At 45.0% G+C, this 18,108-nt stretch overlaps 1 protein-coding gene across 1 annotated transcript in view; it reads right to left on the bottom strand.

Moving 5' to 3' along the window:
- LOC109307120 (dimethylaniline monooxygenase [N-oxide-forming] 3-like) overlaps positions 1-16,757 on the bottom strand; it is a 23,895-nt gene extending 7,138 nt beyond the window's left edge. Inside the window, exons 1-6 of the mRNA XM_019530815.1 lie at positions 16,654-16,757; positions 16,155-16,292; positions 8,005-8,193; positions 5,855-6,017; positions 3,190-3,332; positions 1,937-2,136 (exon numbers count right to left, since the gene is read on the bottom strand). Of these exons, the coding sequence (XP_019386360.1) occupies positions 1,937-2,136; positions 3,190-3,332; positions 5,855-6,017; positions 8,005-8,193; positions 16,155-16,292; positions 16,654-16,659 (839 nt within the window). The 5' untranslated portion in view covers positions 16,660-16,757. The remainder of the gene's footprint in view (positions 1-1,936; positions 2,137-3,189; positions 3,333-5,854; positions 6,018-8,004; positions 8,194-16,154; positions 16,293-16,653) is intronic.
- Positions 16,758-18,108: the final 1,351 nt, after the last annotated feature.

Consider the following 18,108-nt stretch of genomic DNA (forward strand, 5'->3'; position numbering starts at 1 on the left):
ACCATTGGCTCTCCCACTGCCTCCTGCCACTGGGCTGAGCTCCCTGGGGCTGGCAGAGCTGGTCAGAGTGCAACCTGGTAGCAGGAGGCAGGGAGAAGCAAGACTGCGTTCTGACTGGTTCTGCCAGCCCCACGGAGCTCAGTTTGCCCTCCTAGTACTGCCAGACTCCTTCTGGGGGTGCAGGCCCCCGAATCAGCAGTCTTTCCAGCCCTGGGCGCGGACTATGCCCAGCACTGGTCCCAGGCAGCAGCAGCAGCCTCCTGTCATCCTGAGCACAGATCCAGGGGCCTGCACCCCTGGGAGGAGTCCAGCATAGCCCCACAGCCCTCCTGGGGGTGTGGGCCCCCAGATCTGTGTGCAGGATGACAGTAGACTGCTGCTGCTGGCAAGTGCCATGAGTTTTACTTGTCAGTATCTTGAGGTGCAGTTTCCCAGAAACTTCTGCACCTATCTATTTGAAACCTGACAGGCTTCATGCCCTCAGAAGGGGCTACCAGTGCAATTTTCATCTGAATCAGACAAGAAATGACAATGTTATAGGCATTTTCATGATTCCCCATTATAGCCTATGGGTGAAACGTCAAAACATTGTTGAAACAGTTTTGGCGAAACAAAACGGAAGAGTGCTTCAAAATAAAATAAAACATCAAAATGAAACACTGTCTCATCAAAACGGTGAAATGGAAGTCGAAATGAAATGGTGCTGTTTCGCACAGCCCTACAACCTGTTCAGTGGCAATGCATAGAGGGTACATGGGGGTGCATGTGCACCCCCTGAAAGTGATGGTGCACCCCCTCACAGCCAGCGTTCCCCACTTAGACGATGGGCAGGGTGAGCAGGCAGAAGCGCTGGTGCCCCCCCTAAGACCACTGGCTGGGGAGTGGGGTGGCAGGAGAAGTGCCACTGGTACTTCTGGGTGCACCCCTTCTGGCCACTTGACCCCCCAGCCATCAGTCAGCAACTGGCGGGAGTGTCCCTCCATGGACAATTGCGCGGACTGGGGGAGGGGAGTTCCCACGCAGCTGATCGCCACTGCTGCAGCCAGTAAGTGTAGGGTTTTTTGGTTATTTTTTAAGTGCCAGGAGGCTGGGATGGGCAGGGGATGGGGCCAGGCAGGGCAGCCATGGGGGCTTTTCCCAGGGCTCCCCCTGCCTGGTGGGAGGCAATCAAAGCCAGAGGACCCACGGGAGAACTTGCAGCCACCTGGCTGTGCCTGCTCCTCCCCAGACAATCTGAATCTTCGAATCAGCGCTGAAACAGTGCCGAATTTCCGATTCTGATTCAGCCGAATTGAATGGGGGCAGTGATTCGAATCACCAAATCAAATCACTGCCCTCCGAATTGGTTGAATCTGAATCTGAATCAAATATTTCCCTATTCACACAGGCCTCCTTACCGGGCGCATCTACATGTTCATTAATGTACTGTGGTTACTGCATATTCAGTTTAGTACTTGCAATTACAAGTACTAACTGAATGCGCAGTAACTGGCACAATAGTGCTGGAGCACCTTTTTTTTTGTGATGCTACTGTACAGTAGACTAATTCTACTGTGCATTTGTGCATTAGCATGGCTTTTGCTGTGACATGCTAATGCATAGTAGAATTAGTCTACTGTGCATTTAATGTCTCATATAGATGCACACCCACTGTGTGGTGGATAAAAGCTAAACAGCAGTAGCTTACTTCTAAATGCAAGAGACTAAATTATTAAGGTTTAACTTCCACTTGACTCTGGAAAAGACCATGTCATGTGGTCAGTTACCTTAGAGCATCTGATGCACAGTGGACTTCTTTTCCCTTCACCTTGTGGTAAATAGCTCTTCTACACAAGCTAGAGTTCAGTTAGAGTACCACAGGAACTGCATCTTCAAAGCTAAACAAGGTTTTTCTTTCTTTCTCCAATATTTTGTAATAAAACTGCCATAAAATTACCCATTTAAAGGCATCAAGCCATAGTTCTCATGCTTAAACTTCTGATTCATCTTCTTTACATACAACCAGTCACTGATGGAGGTTGGGAGGGAATTTCGGACAAAGGTTTCAAAGCGAGTTACATACAGCATATCCCATGGGTAACCATCATCCCAAACACGACTCATCACCCAGGAGCCACTCCTGGAGCTAAGATAAACCTTTAAAAAAGAACAAAGAAGTGTTTAATTATGACGGTTTTGGAGGGGCAAATACAGAAAAACTATCACTGGTAGAGCCCATTCTAGTGAAGTCAGTTTCACTTCTCTGGTTTTATGCACTTCTGTGTATTTACACACTTAATGTTGTACAACAGAAAGGAAACAGTAGTTGAATCATTTCCACTTCGGTGTTTGACCAGCTCAAATCAAGAACTGCTGACCTCAGTATGGAAGATGCATTATAATGTCGTATATGTTATAGAGGTAGCCCACTGAGAATTACATGCTTGGATTATGTTTGATTTCAATTTGCATCCAGTGATGTAATCTCTTAGAACAGGGGTGGGCAAAATGGCAAATCTGGCTGGTGACTGGACTCCATTTCCCAGCAGCCCCTGCCTGGTTGTCATGGAGACCAGCTGGACAGCAGCTGCATGGGTAGGGCACCTGGCTGGGCGGAGAGCTGCTCTGGGGCTGGGATCTTGGGGCAGTGATAGTGAGGGGCCGTGGCAGAGTCACAATCTGCTCCCTGCATGCCCCTGCCCGTGGAATCCACATTCATTACAGGGCCATGTGGGCAGGGGCTTGCAGCCCAGCTCTGGATTCCTCCCCGTCCCAAGATCCCGGGGTTTCCCTGGCCCCACACTGGGCCCATCCCAGCCACCTGGCTGTGTGCCCTGCCTTTGCAGGTCCTGTTTCCTGCAGTGAGTGTGGGGCAGATGGGCCAGGGTGCCCAGGCAGCACTGGTGTGTCCAGCAGTGGCAGCCAGAAGGAGCTGCTGCTGCAGGGGCTGCTGGGAAATAGAGTCCACTACAGGCCCAATCTGCCCTGAGGGCCAGATTTTGCCCACCCCTGCTTTAGAGTGTTACCATTACAATGTTGTATTGCATTTGGGATCTTCAAAGCCACGTAGGAGATCTCGATGCCCAGTTACCATTGATTTGGATGTCCAAATCAATCAGGCAGCTCCAAAAGCCCTGCCTTTCCCCTCCCCCTAAATATATGTATCCATCCTCAGACCTGAAAACTCCAGAACTATATAGGGAACTGTACCTGAGACGCTGTGTGACTAAGCTCAACAGCAATATCAGAGCCAGAGTTTCCCAATCCAACCACAAGCACTTTCTTCCCCTTGAATTTTTCTGGACCTTTGTATTCCCGGCTGTGGAAGTAGCTGCCTTTAAACTTTTTAATCCCTGAATGGAAGAGTAGAAAACAAATGAATCTACTTGGTGAATACAATAGGGAGATTTACCGTTTTTGTTGGTACACCCCTTTGCAGTAGGTTTATTTTATTTGATATTTTTCCCAAAAAGGCTCAGGGTGGCTTACAAGAACAAAGAAAGAAAAATAGATAAAATAACAAAACAATTCCCTACAAAATATCCAAAGTTTAACTCCACCTGCTAAAAACCTGCCCAAATTAAAAGGTCTTATACCAGTTCAGAAATATGGGCAGGCTTGTATTCTGGAAGGCCTCCAGTTGGAAGGTGTTTCAGAGGTGAGAAGCAACAACCAAGAACAACCTCTTATGTGCTTTGGCCATGGCACACAGATGGTAATTGCAGGAGGTCGTTCTCAGCTGACCTGAAGGATCTGAAGGAAGGAAGTGGCCCCTTAGGTACATAGGACTCAGGTCACTTAGGGCTTTGCAGGTCAAATTCAGCATTTTGAACTGTGACAAGCTATAGGAAGCCAGTGCAGACTGTGGGGGTGCCTGTAGACATGCCCAGAGGCTGCTCTGATGTGCTGTAATTACAGCACATGAGAGTAGACTCAATTAAGTCTGCTGGAGTGTGCTAATTAGCATGCTCCAGCCAGCTTCTGTGTCTCATGTATCAGTGCCCCTGCTCTTTAAAATGGTGGGAGGGGTGCTTTAACTAAAGCTTGTTTGATACTCAACATGAGGTGGGCACTTTAATTAAAATGGCTGTTGGAGCCTCTCTAGTTAAAGCACCAGCCGCATTGCTGCCCCCGAGCACATGAAAAAAGTGCTGAAGCGCTGAAAGGGTCAGTAGTTTTTCTCTGCAAAGCAAATTTACTTTCCCCCCTCAAGTTAAAAAGGTGATTGTACAGGCTTGTTGTGTTGTGAATTCACCCTAGGATCTGGCTGTCTAAGAGCTTGTGCACACAATCATTTTACAACAAAGTAAAGGTAGGCAGGCTTTACTGCACATGGGCTCCTCCTCGTTAAGTCCCATGTGCAAACCTGTGGGAAGCAGAAGCTAACACAGGTCAACTTGTCCCTCTATAGAAGAGGGCTGAGACCACAGACTAGCTTTAGTTTACTCCTGGGCAAGAGCACTCACATAGGCAATTACCCCATCCTTTTTTAGCTCTGTTCTCTTCTACAGCCAGAGCCAGTGTGTCCCTCTCCCTTGGAGGTTAGCCTATATATGCAGGCCAGCCCTTCCCTGCAGCTCAGCTGCCCTGGCTCGCTTCACAGTGTCTAGGGCTGATTTCATCTCCCTCAGCCGCCCAGTATTCTGCTGCCTCCAGGCTGGGTCCTGGGCAGCTGAGGGGGATGAAAGCAGCCCTAGATGCTGTGAAGAGAGCCAGGTCAGCTGACCTGCAGGGAGGGGCTGGCCTGCATATCTAGGCTCACCTCCAGGGAAGAGGGACACATTAGCTCTGGCTGTAGACGAAAACGAGAGCATTCCTGCAGGAGGAGGGGAGCTTGAGTCCACCAGGAGGTGCTTCTGCCTGTGGAGTGCGAGTGCATTTGCAAGAATGAGGATTTAATGAATGATTTTTCACAGGCACCTGATGGATTGTAGATGAACACATTGCTGGGGTCATTTGACCCCAGTACTCTTTCCTGCCACGGCAGAGGGTCAGACTAGATGATCTACTCAGGTCCCTTCTGACCCTAGAAACTATGAAACTATGATTTTTTTGTTTGTTTGTTAAGGGCTATCAAGATATCCAGTGGGGTTTGCTGGTTTATAACCACCAGTAGACTAGGAGTCCAGGCTGAAGGGAGGACAGGGGGCTGCAAAGCAGCATGCCCTGCCCACTGTGACGTTTTCTTCTTTTTGATTATTATCTCTTTTAGTGAGACACAGGAGCCTGAGTGGGAAAAGGCACCAGAGACTTAACCCAGTCAAGGAGTCATAACATGAACTTTTAAAATCATAGCCCTGGAGACTATTTCAGCAAGGTGTGTCAGGTGAGTGAACCAAGAGAGTGAATCATAAAGGAGACTGGGGAATTGCAGGACAAGCTTGCAGGCAAGGCCTTCAGAAGCTGCCCTTTAGGGGGTCCAGTCCTAGATGCCAAGATTATTGTCTTGCCAGGAATAAAGATTCTGCCAGTGCCTTTAGCTGAGGACCACGTTATGATTGGTTTATTCCTCTGTAAGAATAAATGAGTACCCCAAATTACTGAGACCATAATCTGGTACGGAACATTTTGCTGATGATTGTTGCAAACAGAGATGTTTGCAATCATCATCCATGCTTCTGCATGCTCATGCAAACTAAACCTCTGACAGTTTAGGTCTCAAAGCCAGACTGCTGTCTCTTAATCCATGCACTTCAGGGCTGGCTCATGCACCTGCCCAAATTGATGGGTAGAACATGTTAACCACAATAAAAAAAAATGTCAACAACTTTCTTTTATATCAAAAAGTCATTTTTGTGGGGTGGGGATGGGATATTTTAATAATTTTTTTGACCAGTTTTAGCTATAATGCATGCACTACGAAAATGTAACTTACCAGGGAATTGTTCAGCTGGGAAATTTGGATATACATGGTGCCCAGAACAAACCATGACAGCATCAAATACAGAGGACTCTTCCTTCCCATCATTTTCTGTAATAACATCCCACTGGCCAGTGAGGGAGAAATCAGGGCTTTTTGTTACCTTGATGACCATGGTCTTAAAAGGGAACAAACAAACATAATTTGCATGTTACATACACAGATCTTTAGGCAGATATTTTTGTGAGTGTCGTGGATTCGCTGGAGAGAGCCGAGTGAAATCTTATCCTCATTAAAGTCAATGGAAATTGCACTACTGACTTCAGTGGATATTTCACTTTTGAGGGGCATGCATAATAGCTCAGTGGATAAGATTCAATGATTCATTAAAACTGAAGCTGAATGAGAATGCCCACTTTCTAGGAGATACTAAAAATTCAGTTGTTTTCCATTCCAGATCAGAATGAAATTCAAAACTGAATTCTATGAATTATTCTAAAAGTTTGTCTCATGTTAGTTGAAATACTTCAGATAGAATTTAATTAAAATAAAGAGTAAAAGGTCTATTACATTTGTCTGAATTTATTCTCTTCTTTCATTGTAAATTTTAACATAAAATACATTTAAAAATAAAAGACATTTTGAAATGAAAAACTTAACTGTTCTTTTTTGTTGAGAGAGAAGTGGTTCTGCTTTATGTTTTTCTTCAAAATATTTTTCCATAAAGGAACACATTCCAGGAATTTGAGATAGAATATTCTGATTTGTCTAACAGAAACATTTTCCAGTAGAACATTTTCAGCAAGCTTTAGTATATATAAGAAATCATTTTGCTGTTTCCACTTAGCATTCACTTATCCTTTTGGTGATTTACCTTCAAACAGATTTTGCTTGTTTACATATTTACTATATTTATAATAGGACATAACTCAGTTAAAGTTTTGTGCAAAAGAAAATTCAGCTTGTGATTGGGAAATGATGTTGATAGATCATTGCACAGGTTATTTGTCATCTAAGTCACCAATATGACTTTGAATGGTTGACAAGCTCTCTCTCTCTCTCTCTTTGTTTTTATATAAACAGAAGAAAGGCTTAAATGGTATTGAATGATCACGCATGTACCTCCTGTCTAATTCTTTCACACAAAGAACACCTGGCAGATAAAAGGCTGACACAGTCATGATGTACAATAGTCTGTCCCTTTCCTGTTTGTGAACTACCCACAGGCACAGTGACACCTCTACTAGTTATTCAGAATTACTTAATTAGGCCTGATTATGCCGTTGTGCAATAAGGCTTGTAAGGGCATAATTCTTTTTCTAAGCTTACATTGTGTTTGCCTGTAATCACAGCCACTGTGCTCAGACAGGTGCACGGCTGCTAAGTAATCCTGAATCGATTCAGCTGAATTTGATTCGGAGATTTCAGCCACTGCTGAATTGGCCAAATCTCTGAATCAAACAGGCCCCATCCACTGCTCACTCTCCCAGCCTCATCAATGGCTGCCCTGCCTGGCAAAAAACAAAGCTCCGCACTCACTGGCTCCTGCCAGGTGGGGAGGCAATCCCCGATGCACCCTGCTGACCTGTGCTTTGTGTGTGGGGGCGCTCTGCCATGAGCCCCCAGAATCCCCAATGGCTGCTGGAGCAGCTGGTGAATGTGGGCCTTTTTTTTTTAAAGAGCTGGGAGCTGGTGCTGGGCAGGGCAGCCATAGTGCGGCTGGGAGAGCAGGCGGGAGTCGGGGGGTGTTAAGGGGGCTGGAGGAGTAGGCAAGGGATGGGGCCTGGTGGGGGTCCCCCCATGGTCCCTTCCCCCCTCTTCAGGCCCCGCCCCCCATTTACAGGCACAGAGTCTAGGTCCAGCTTCCTGCGGCAGCAAGTGGGGACTGCCTGAATCTCCAAAGCTCTCTGAATGTTTTCCGAATTGATTCAGAGAGCTTCAAATCAATTTGGACCTTTTTATTGGTCTCCTGATTTGATTTGGATTTGGAAGTTCGGCTACCAAAATCAGGCTGAATCGTCCTCAAATTGAATCAGCATCCACTTTGCACAGGCCCTACTAAGTACTGCTTATCCGGTAGGAACCACTTTTCTATAGGATAGGTAGTATGTGGAGTCATGGCTCAAACTCTCCACATGCTGGATTTTGCATCAGTATGTTCTTACCTTGAACTTTATGTATTTCAAAAGATCAAAGTGTTTGGCAAACATCTTTATGTATTCCTGGAGCTTAGTATTGTGCATGTAATTTGGATAATCATCAGGGAAAGGAAAGTCAGGATAGCACATCATTTCTTTGCAGGAGTTGGTGAACACGGAATGGTAGATGCTGGCTTTGCCCTCCTCTGTATGTTCCTAAAGAGAAGAACCCACAAAAGTTTACAAAAACTTCATCATTGAAGGCAGCTGCAAGACTTGCTATAAACAGGGAGAAATTCAGGGCATTGACAAATGACACAATTATACTGGTGTGATTGTTATTATTCCAGGTAGGGAGAGCAAACTGGCTCTCCCAGTTTCAGCCAATCTCTATAGCAGAGCATCCATTGGCCAAAGTCAAGTCATTAATGGTAAATATCCATTACAGTCCTTAGTCCAGTTGGTGTATATTACAGGCCTTGCCTGCCGAGTCAGATACACAGAGGCATTTCATGAATTTTCATAGTAGCCACTTCATAATATTGACCAACAGGTGTAAGCTTTACATAGACTTCCCAAATTACAAACTTCTCAGAACCTCTTTCCCCATATGCACAACCCTGAGCTAATCTGCCAGCTGTCTACCCCCCTCCATATTAAATTTCCCCCTAAAGACCCATTTCTATTATGATCTCTTAAGTGCATCTGTTTGACCATCTTCCCCTGACAGCCCCGTTTGTCTTGCTCCTTCTGGGCATGGGCAGTCTCTCCTTGAATGCCTGGAAAGACCTAGTGCATTCTGCTGCTACCCTGAATATTACCTGTTAGTTGATTTGTGTTCTAGACGAGTGGTTTTCAATCTTTTTTTATTTTTGGACCCCTAAAAAATGTTGATGGGGGTGTAGACCCCTTTGGAAATGGAATGCCTTTTCTAGGATCTGAAAATTAATTTTCATTGTCATCTTGCATGGACCTCTTAGGCACAGGCTGTGGACCTCCCAGGGTCTGCAGACCACAGGCTGAAAATCACTGTTGTAGACAAATGTGCCTTCATTCTAAGGCCTTGGCGGACACAACCACACTCTTCAATTGTAAGCCAATGCAAGATCTGAGCTCAGGTTTTCCTTGATTTGGGTAAGGTGGAATAATGAGAGCTTGAATGTTATACTAAATGCAGGCACACTTTCAAAGCCAAGTTACCAATGGTTCTCAACTGACCAAGGATTATAATTGTAAGAAAGGTGCAGAAAGTCATTGGCTATGTCCACACATGGTGCGGACATTTGGTTCCCCGGGGACAACTAGTGTCAGTGCACCTTGCACTGCCGCTAGTTGTCCCTGGGGAATGGCTGTGCCACGCACCCTCTGGCATGTGGCAAGTTACCCCAGGACTGGTAGGGGAGGCTGAGGCCAGCACAGTGCTGGACCCAGCAGCCTTACCTGGGGTTCTGGGGGCCTCCCAGGGCCGCAGCAGCGGCAACCCTGCCATGCAGAGCCTGGATGGCAGCCTCACCATAGCTCCAGGCTGCCTGGCTTTGCTTTTGAGTGGTGTACACTGCCTCTGTGTGCACCACTCTGCTTTTTTTCTCCACAGGTTTTTTGGTCCAGGGGTCAAAAACCCCTCTGGGCTGTTCCCTTGAAGAGCAGAGAACAACTGAACATGCTGTGTCTGTGGTGCCACATGCCACATGGCAATGCTCTTCTGGACGCAGCTATTTTGTTTACTGGTGAAACACAAAGGTCTAATCCTGATTCCGCTGAAAGTCAAGACCAAAAATTCAAGTGATTCCAACAGAGTCGGTGTTTATCTTGAATTGTGTGGGACAGTACAAGGAAAAATAACCAAAAGCAATGGGATGGGATGAAAGTTGTAAAGAAAAACATTTGAACTGGAAAACTTGATATGTTTATTTTTGATGGCTTTATCTCTCATAGGAAGTGACCTTTGTCATGATGTAGGGGAACAGAGACCTTCTCCTCTAAGAGGCATTATCAAAGGAAGAGCTAGAAATAACAAAAAATGAACTGCTTTTCATATAGTTTGAAGCCTAGGAGTCACTAGAGATTAGAAGTGTGTGAATTCTTAAGTTTGGTGTCAATTTCTAAAAATCAAAAACAATTTTGTTTCAGGTCAAACCTAATTTGAAATTATCCATCATTTCTGCTAAAACAAAAAACCATGAAGAATTTTATTGCATTTTATTCAAAATGATATATTTGTTTTCAATCCAATTAGAAACTATTTTTATTTTTCAGTTATTTAAAAACATTACCAATTTTAAACAATTAAAAAATAAATTTAAATAAAAGAATTCAAATCCATTTAAATGAAGTGCTTTGATTTAATAGAAAACTAGGGTCAGAAAAGAACTCAGGAGGTCATCTAGTCCAACCCCCTGCTCAAAGCAGAACCATCCCCAACTAGATCATCCCAGCCAGGGCTTTGTCTAGTTAGGTCTTAAAACCCTCCAAGGATGGAGATTTCACTACCTCTCTGGATAACCTGTTCCAGTGCTTCATTGCCTTCTTGGTGAGAACATTTTCCTAATCTCTAACTTAAACTTCCCTTACTGCAACTTGCTGCAGGATGTTTTGCAGGATGTTTTAGGTTTCTCTTTCAAAAATGCATAATTTGACATGAAAAGATGAGGCTTTTTGGTGTTGTAAAATCTACATATTTCGCCTAAAGAGTGTGGCTGAAAAATTTCACCCACTTCTACCTGAGGCCACACTCCATCTCAAACTCTGTATAACCTACAGAGCACCCTAATAACAAATTGTAGTAACCTTTTGGGCTCCTATACACGTGCAGGGAACTGGCTGTGACATGCTGGAAATCCAGTGCATCAGAGCAGACTCAAATAATTGAGTCTGTTGGAGCAAAGAAATTAACGTGCTCCAGCAGACTCTAGCATTATCTGCATCAGCATCCCCTGCACTGAAACTGGTGGTGGGGTGCTTTGAACTAAAGCTCGTTCAATAAGCTTTAGTTCAAAGTGCCCCAGCACCATTTTTCAGCATGGCGGATGCTGATACATATGATGCTTGGGCACTTTTAATTAGCGTGGCGCTCTAATTAAAGTACCGCCTCCTCCCATGCTTCCCAGATCACATGTAAAAATGCCGTTTGAGGCCAAAGCCCTATCTCCTTGGGACATTTAAAATTAGAGTGGATACAGCACTGTGGAGTGAAAATTAGCAGAGAATTCTGCATTGGCACTTGAGAGACTGAGTATTGATGCCGGCCTCCCCACCTCCATGATGCTATGGTAAGCATTAATTTGATGTGTAGTTTAGAAATTGCCAGTGACTTCAGTGATAAAGCTGAGTGTTGCCCATTCCTATCAAGTGTTAAAACTCATCTGATGTGTGTGCATTTATACCCAGGTTCTGCAAACGGGAATCTGAAGAGAGAAGTGTTATGCAACTGAAAGAGAACTAAACACAGCTGCCTATAAACAAGCAAGAAGGGGCAAATAATAGACTCAGGAATGTGTGTTGTTGACCAGTAATTATACTCCTGTGCTATTAGATTAGCATGAGAAACTTGGCTGTGATACAGGACTGTTCTAAAAGCTTTATAAACAGAAGGTGTGTCCTGCTTTTTTCATTACAACCAGTTTATTTTATTACATAAATAAAGAAGGCCTCATAAAGTACATCTGCTTTTGTTCAACAGCAAACCGCAAGATGGCAAAGGAAGTTAATGACTCTTTGCATAACAGCCTGGCTAAGCTAAAGTGAAAGGCTTTTAAGTCAAACACCTCTGCGCGTATAAATACCAATCGTTGGAATCTAATGGCTGCCAGGGGCTCTTCCAGAGCAACTGCATTTCACAGGGAAATGAAGGAATAAGCATATAGGATCTATAAAGGGCATGGCCCTTCCATTGAAGTCAATGAGAAACCAGATTGCTTAGCATCTCATAGGGTCAGATCCATCAGTTACGAAGCATTTTGAGAAACTTCAACAGCTGGCCAAGCCCTGAGGCACTTCCTCTGACCAAACCAGAGATTGTAAGAAGTAGTTGTTGTTGTTAGCAGTGCTCATAGTGTCAGAGGTATGACCAGGATGTAGGCAGACAGACTTGATCCTAGAGGTCACAACCCAGGAGATCAGGGATCTAAAAGGTTAGACAGGAAGGGTCCCAAATAGAGTCAGGGGATCTGGAGCAAGCAGGTCAGGAAGCTGGGGTTTGTGATGGACCAGGATGTGGACAGATACCACAACAGTCTCAAGCCAGGGGAAGTCAGGAGGAGGAAGCAGGGATTCAGATCAAAGTCACTGGCCAAGAGGTCCAGAGCAGGCCGCCTCAGTTGCAAGGGACAGCAACACAAATGCCATGACCCAGAAGCCACTTGACATAGGACAGAGGTCTGGAACTGGAGTCAGGAGCAAAAGCCTTAGGATTTGGCAAGGTGATCTGGTGCACAGGGGCCCAGGGTGGAGTCTGGAACAAGGCGTCAGCAGGCAGAAACTAGGAAACTAAGTTCAAGGAGTCATATGCCCAAGGTTAGACAGCGAATGATCTGTCCTGTTGAGTAACCTCCTTGACACCGAAAGAGCTGCTGTTTATAAGCCAGCAGTCATGCCCATGTAGGCACTTGGGACTAGCTGGAAGTAGCTAGGCTGCTGGCAGCCAGGTCCACCATTTAGCCCTCCCGCTGACCTGACTTCTGATACGTAACAACTAAATTCCCTGAATTGATTCACTATCATATTGTGCAACCACTATGGTTCAGAGAACAAAATTTAATGTTGACCCTATGACAGGAATCTATTTAGAATTTACACTGGGAATCCATAGTTCAGGGTCCCTTTGTTCAAGAGATGAAATCTACTAGAGCTGCTTGCTCAACTGTCTTAACCCTTTAAATTCATGCTGCCACAATTCATGTGTTAAGTTAATCCCCCATGATGCTTAATTAACGGTACCATTCTGAAAACTATCTTGGACACACTACCTGTGTTTACTCAGGAACTATCTTCCCCTTCAGCTCCATCCACTCCAACTCTGGCTCTGAATCCCTGGGGCAACTGAGCTGGTTCCTCTGAGGGATGAAAAGAGAGCAGGAGACCAGAGATATCTGGACTGGAGTCAGAAGCAAAAGACTTAGGATCCTTTGCTGGATCTGGTCTATGAGTTGTCTGCTGGACACCCTTGCCTTACACTGATAGAAGGAGGTACACTATTTCCCATGTCAGTCTCTGAAGATAAAAGCTCTACACTATTTCCTCCTGTGCCAATCCCAGATGTACTTAGCAGGATGCTGTTACACTGCTGACATGTTGACTGGTTATGGCTGTGGTGATGCAAGTGCAACGCTTAATCTCCAAGCATGGCTCCATGCAGATGGAAGTTGGTAGCCGACCAAGTTTTGGAAGGCTGCTAGTGAAAGGTCATTTCATTCCTGAATAGCCTTTTTCTGAACACAAATTGGCACCCTCGTCAGCCACTGGTCAGGCATGGCAATAGTGCTTATTGGCAACAGCCAATGTGGAAAAGCCTATCATGTGTCAGCTTCTTATTGCAGAATAAAATCTGGGATGAATTACTCTATAGTGAACATCTCAAGTACCTTTAGACTGGCAGGATAAATGTTAAGTGGTAGAGTGGAATTACTAAATTAGTATTTTGCCCAGATGTTGGAGTTAATGCCCTGTTTCAAAGAAGTGCCACAGGATTGGACAGGATCACAAAGAACCCTCTGAGGCTGGTGTCATGTTTTATCTGAACAAAGGCATCTCCATGGCATTGTACCCCCCAGCAGTACAGCACAGATGTGTCTAAAAGGAAGAGCACCTCAGCACCACTTACCAAAGCTCAAATTCCTGCAGCGCCAAGAAGCTGTCTGGACATGTCTCATTCCAGCACTCCCTGGCAGTGCATGATGCAGGCAGTGTGACCTCTGTGAAACTAGACAGGGGCCTCGGTCCTAGTCTAAGCAACTGATCCATAAAAGAACCATACTTGGAGATGGTATTCAACAGTGTTTTTGCAGTCACTATGGAAGCTAAAGCTGGAATAGCCACAGAAACTGAAATCCCCCTAGGCCTCCTTGGGGTAGTCTCTGCAAGCCAGTACCGGGGTATGTTACAAGGGTGGTATGAAGAAAGCAGCAGCTGCCACCAGCGCCAACACCTTTGCTGTAGCAGTTCAACAGAGAAAGGACTTTATTTTCCTGCCAATTCAATGTCCTTCAAATTTAGTCCTAAATTTAAGAGGAAATGAGTTGATGACTGCCACTCTTTTACTATGGTCTTCTGTACTGGGGGGAGATGACATATGACAATGGACTGCAGGCTCCGAAAGGCAATGGAAGGTGCTCCCTCCTCTTGGTTTATACAGGTGGTATTGTAGACAAAGGCACCCACATTTCAGACCTGGCCTTATGAGGCCATCCAGTCCCTGGGGAAGGCTTCCATTTCCTTTATGAACTCCATGGTTTGTGCTTGCCTTTGGCTGTTTCCTATAATTTCTCTCTGGCAGTTACAGCTGGGTGACTCACAGCCCTGTGCTCTCTGTCCTGGGGTGGTAGTTGCTATCAGCCTGAGGTCCACTACTGGATGAGGAAAGAGAAAGGGTGGGGTAGCTGAGTGGTATCTGTATAAGATCACTGTCCCCTGACTTTGGCCTGATGAAGAACCCTCAGAAGAAGAACTAATGCCCCAGCTTGTATTAACATTTCTGCAGTGCTTCCCCTGGGGAACTGGGACCTGCAGCTGTGCAGGTTAGTGCAATGGAACCCCACTGCCAGGAAATACAGAGGGATGAAGAGTGTCAGTAGCCTTCGTGCATAGGTCCCCAGGGCCTTTCCATGGGGGTAGAAGGAGCAGGAGGCAGAGACTAGCTTCCAACAGAACAATATGGGGGATGTACAATATGAAGAACTTCCAGGATTGCTCTCAGACATCTCCTTCAAAAGCCTTCTTCCAATGGTTTTAATGCAGATTGGGGTGACTTGGCCATGAGATCAACCTATCTTCATAGCAATGAACAAACTTGAATCTTTCCTCACCTCAGTTATCGCCCTATTTTATAAATAGGGAACTTGAAATACAGGCCCAGAGATGGGCACATGAATCTCTAGCCAGTGTTAAAACAGGACTGCAACTCACACTGCACCTTTACGCAGAACACTATCCCATAATGGAAATAAGATCTTACTGTTTTAATAAAATAAGATAATCAAGAATAAGAGACTTCCTGTTTTGGTTTGGAGTAACAAACAACTCAATTAATAGCCTTTATTGTGCTTCTGCTGTTATAAGGAACACTTTAAAAAAAGCCAGACAGATTTTTGTTATAAACCACCAAATAGAAAACATGTGGAATCAAGATTTTTACCAGCTTTTCATTTTTTTGGTTTGCTGAGAAAACTGAAATAAAATCATTTGAGGGCAAATCCAAGCAATTTTTTCCCTCCAATTATTCATGTCACTCATAATTCATAGTATTTTTCTAACCTGAATTGAAGCCTAGCAAAGATGCCCTGATAATGGCTGAATGAGTAACCACTGTCACGCTGAAATCCCTGATGCTGCCTGCCAAAGCAAACTTGTAATATAGTCTGTTAAACTGGCTCAGGCTACACCTCTTTCTTGTCCCTAAATTACTCCTTTACCCTCACTCTGAAATGCATGAAGCTGAAACAAGGTGGTTTTTTTAAGGCATTCAGTTAACTGTGATTATTAATGGTGGAAAGCACAATAAAACCCATCCCAGTGGCTTACTTTCCTGGCTGCAATAAGAAGGCGGGGGGTGGGGGGATTGCATTGCAGAGTGTAATTAACATCAATCAACTTTTACAGGACCTGAAGACCTAAAATTTCAGAACGCTCACGGCTCTGAAACTGTAGATGTTTAGTTCTTTTCCATATAAGCCCTCGAGAGTCTGTAATCCATTTGGGCAAGTATTAGCACAGATAACATCGTCTTTGATCAATGCCACAAAATGGCATGGTGCTCTTCATTAGGCAATCTGTTGTAAAGATATTATAGGCCCCTGGGCTGAAAGAGCCAAGCAGTCTATACACCTCAGGGAAAGCAATGCAATAATATACAAATACAGGGTACAAGCACACTGGAGAAAAGAGGAGGAAACTGGAATGCTGCTAGACAGAAAGTCTTCAGCAATGTGTGTGTCTTGTCATTACCAAACAAACTCCCCACTTACTGTGAAATTCCAGAGTCCTCCAATGTCATCACTTCGCTCAAAGCAGATGGGATCAAGTCCTTCCTCCAGGCAACACTTAAGGGATGCCAGTCCACTGACACCAGCTCCAATAATTGCCACTTTTTTTAACATGGTTTCCTGTATTGGGTGTGAAGGTGGGAGAGAATCAGATATGATCAGCATATGGAATGGGAAAGAATCAGACACTATCAACAGAATGGCTAAGAGCTCTGTTGGGAAAAGTCAGGGCACCTTTCTGGACAGGTATATTGCACACGTGAGCGCGCTGTCTCTCTCTCTCAGTTGTAGCTTGTTCTGATTATTACTAACACTCAGTCAAAGATATTCAGGTCCAATAAGCTAAAGAAATGGGACTGATAGCCCAAGACCTGCAGGGGAGTTTTGCTCTTCTCAGCTATTCTTCCTATTTCTCTGGCTCAGGTCAGTAGCTTTTCTTACATTTTCCTCCTCAAAGCCCCTTCCTCCTTCCCCCACTTACATGCATTTCTTTTCTTCTCCAAGCAGCTCCCTGAGTTTCAGGCAGGAAGAACTGAGAGCTGTTCCTGATATCTGTTAGCCTTTGAGGCAAGAAATTGAATGGAGGGAGGAGCTTATCTTAAAAGGCAAATCCCCTTTAGGGACTTGTTACACAGTAATTTTGGGTAGCTCCTGGAGCTCTTAACCCCTGGATTATCCATACATTACCACTTTAAAGTGATTTTAAGCACTCTTTATGTGGCTCAAAGTTAAGACACTTCAGGACAGGATTATCTCAGATCCACACTACCCAGCTCCTGTTCTATTAAAGTGTGGCCACTTCCCACAGTTGTGCCACCAGCTGTGTAACAGCATCCAAACCATTTCACAACCACTGGTAAGAAGTCTCTCTAATCATTAGGGAAGCATTCTCTTGTGGAGTTCTTGGTGGTCCTACATTTGAGTAACCAGCAGGAGACCCCTGAATGCAAATTAAAATGACTGGAGGACCCCCAAGTTTCCCCAAATTGCCACTTCTTAGCAGTGAGATCAAACTTTCCCCGCCCCCCCCCCATGAAGAACTGTATTAGAGCTTTTCCTATGCTGTTATGGGAAAAGCCTTGGGATATGCAGGTTGTCTTTGGATAATACTCTTACCTTCTGTAAGCAGATTTATCCTCTCGAAGTCTTCTTCCTGACTGCACTTCTGCATATCGTCTTGACTTTCTTCCTCCATCTGGTTTCTATCTGGCCTGAGCAAATGTTTTTCTACTTTTTAAATGTCCTATGCAATTACCTCTCAGATGTCTAACACTGGTTATTCCCTCTGCTTTCAAGAGGTGTAAAACTGGAAAAGCTGGAGGGTGGAAAAGGAAGGAAAAGAACTTTTTACACATCAATCCTATTATTTTAGCACTGGCTGATGTCTGTGACCCGGTGTGCATTAGAATTCTGTAGAAGAATCTGAGCAGCACCTGTAATGGTTCCCTGTACAGCCTAGGACCCCATTAATTTGTCCAGCACATTTACAATCCCCAGCATATACAGAGAATCATAACTGTGATTTACATTAGGGCACTGCATATAATATTCTCACTTCCATATTATAAATGTTTCCTACGTCTGTGCGAAGTGGCTTGTATTCGCTTTGGATTTGGATTCATCTGATTTGGGGGACAGTGGTCAGAGCTGGTGATTTGAATCACTGTCCCAAATTGATTTGGCCAAATCAACCAGGCAATGGCTGCCCTGCCCACCCGAGCTCCCAGCACTTGGGGAAAAAAAAGCTCTGACTCAGCAGGTGCTGCCGGGCAGGGGGGAGATCTCTGCTGCCCTCCACTGCCCCACACTGCGAGGGAGGTTCTGCATGAGCCTCTGACCCATTGCCTCAGTCCCAGCCATGGCTGCCTGACTGGCCCCAGCTCTGGCCCTTTGAGAAAAAAAAACAAAACTAACCCCTCCAGACTCACCGTTCCTG

Source organism: Crocodylus porosus, unplaced genomic scaffold, assembly GCF_001723895.1.
Source record: "Crocodylus porosus isolate Cpor-Errol unplaced genomic scaffold, CroPor_comp1, whole genome shotgun sequence".
In the NCBI taxonomy this organism is placed as follows: Eukaryota; Metazoa; Chordata; order Crocodylia; family Crocodylidae; genus Crocodylus; species Crocodylus porosus.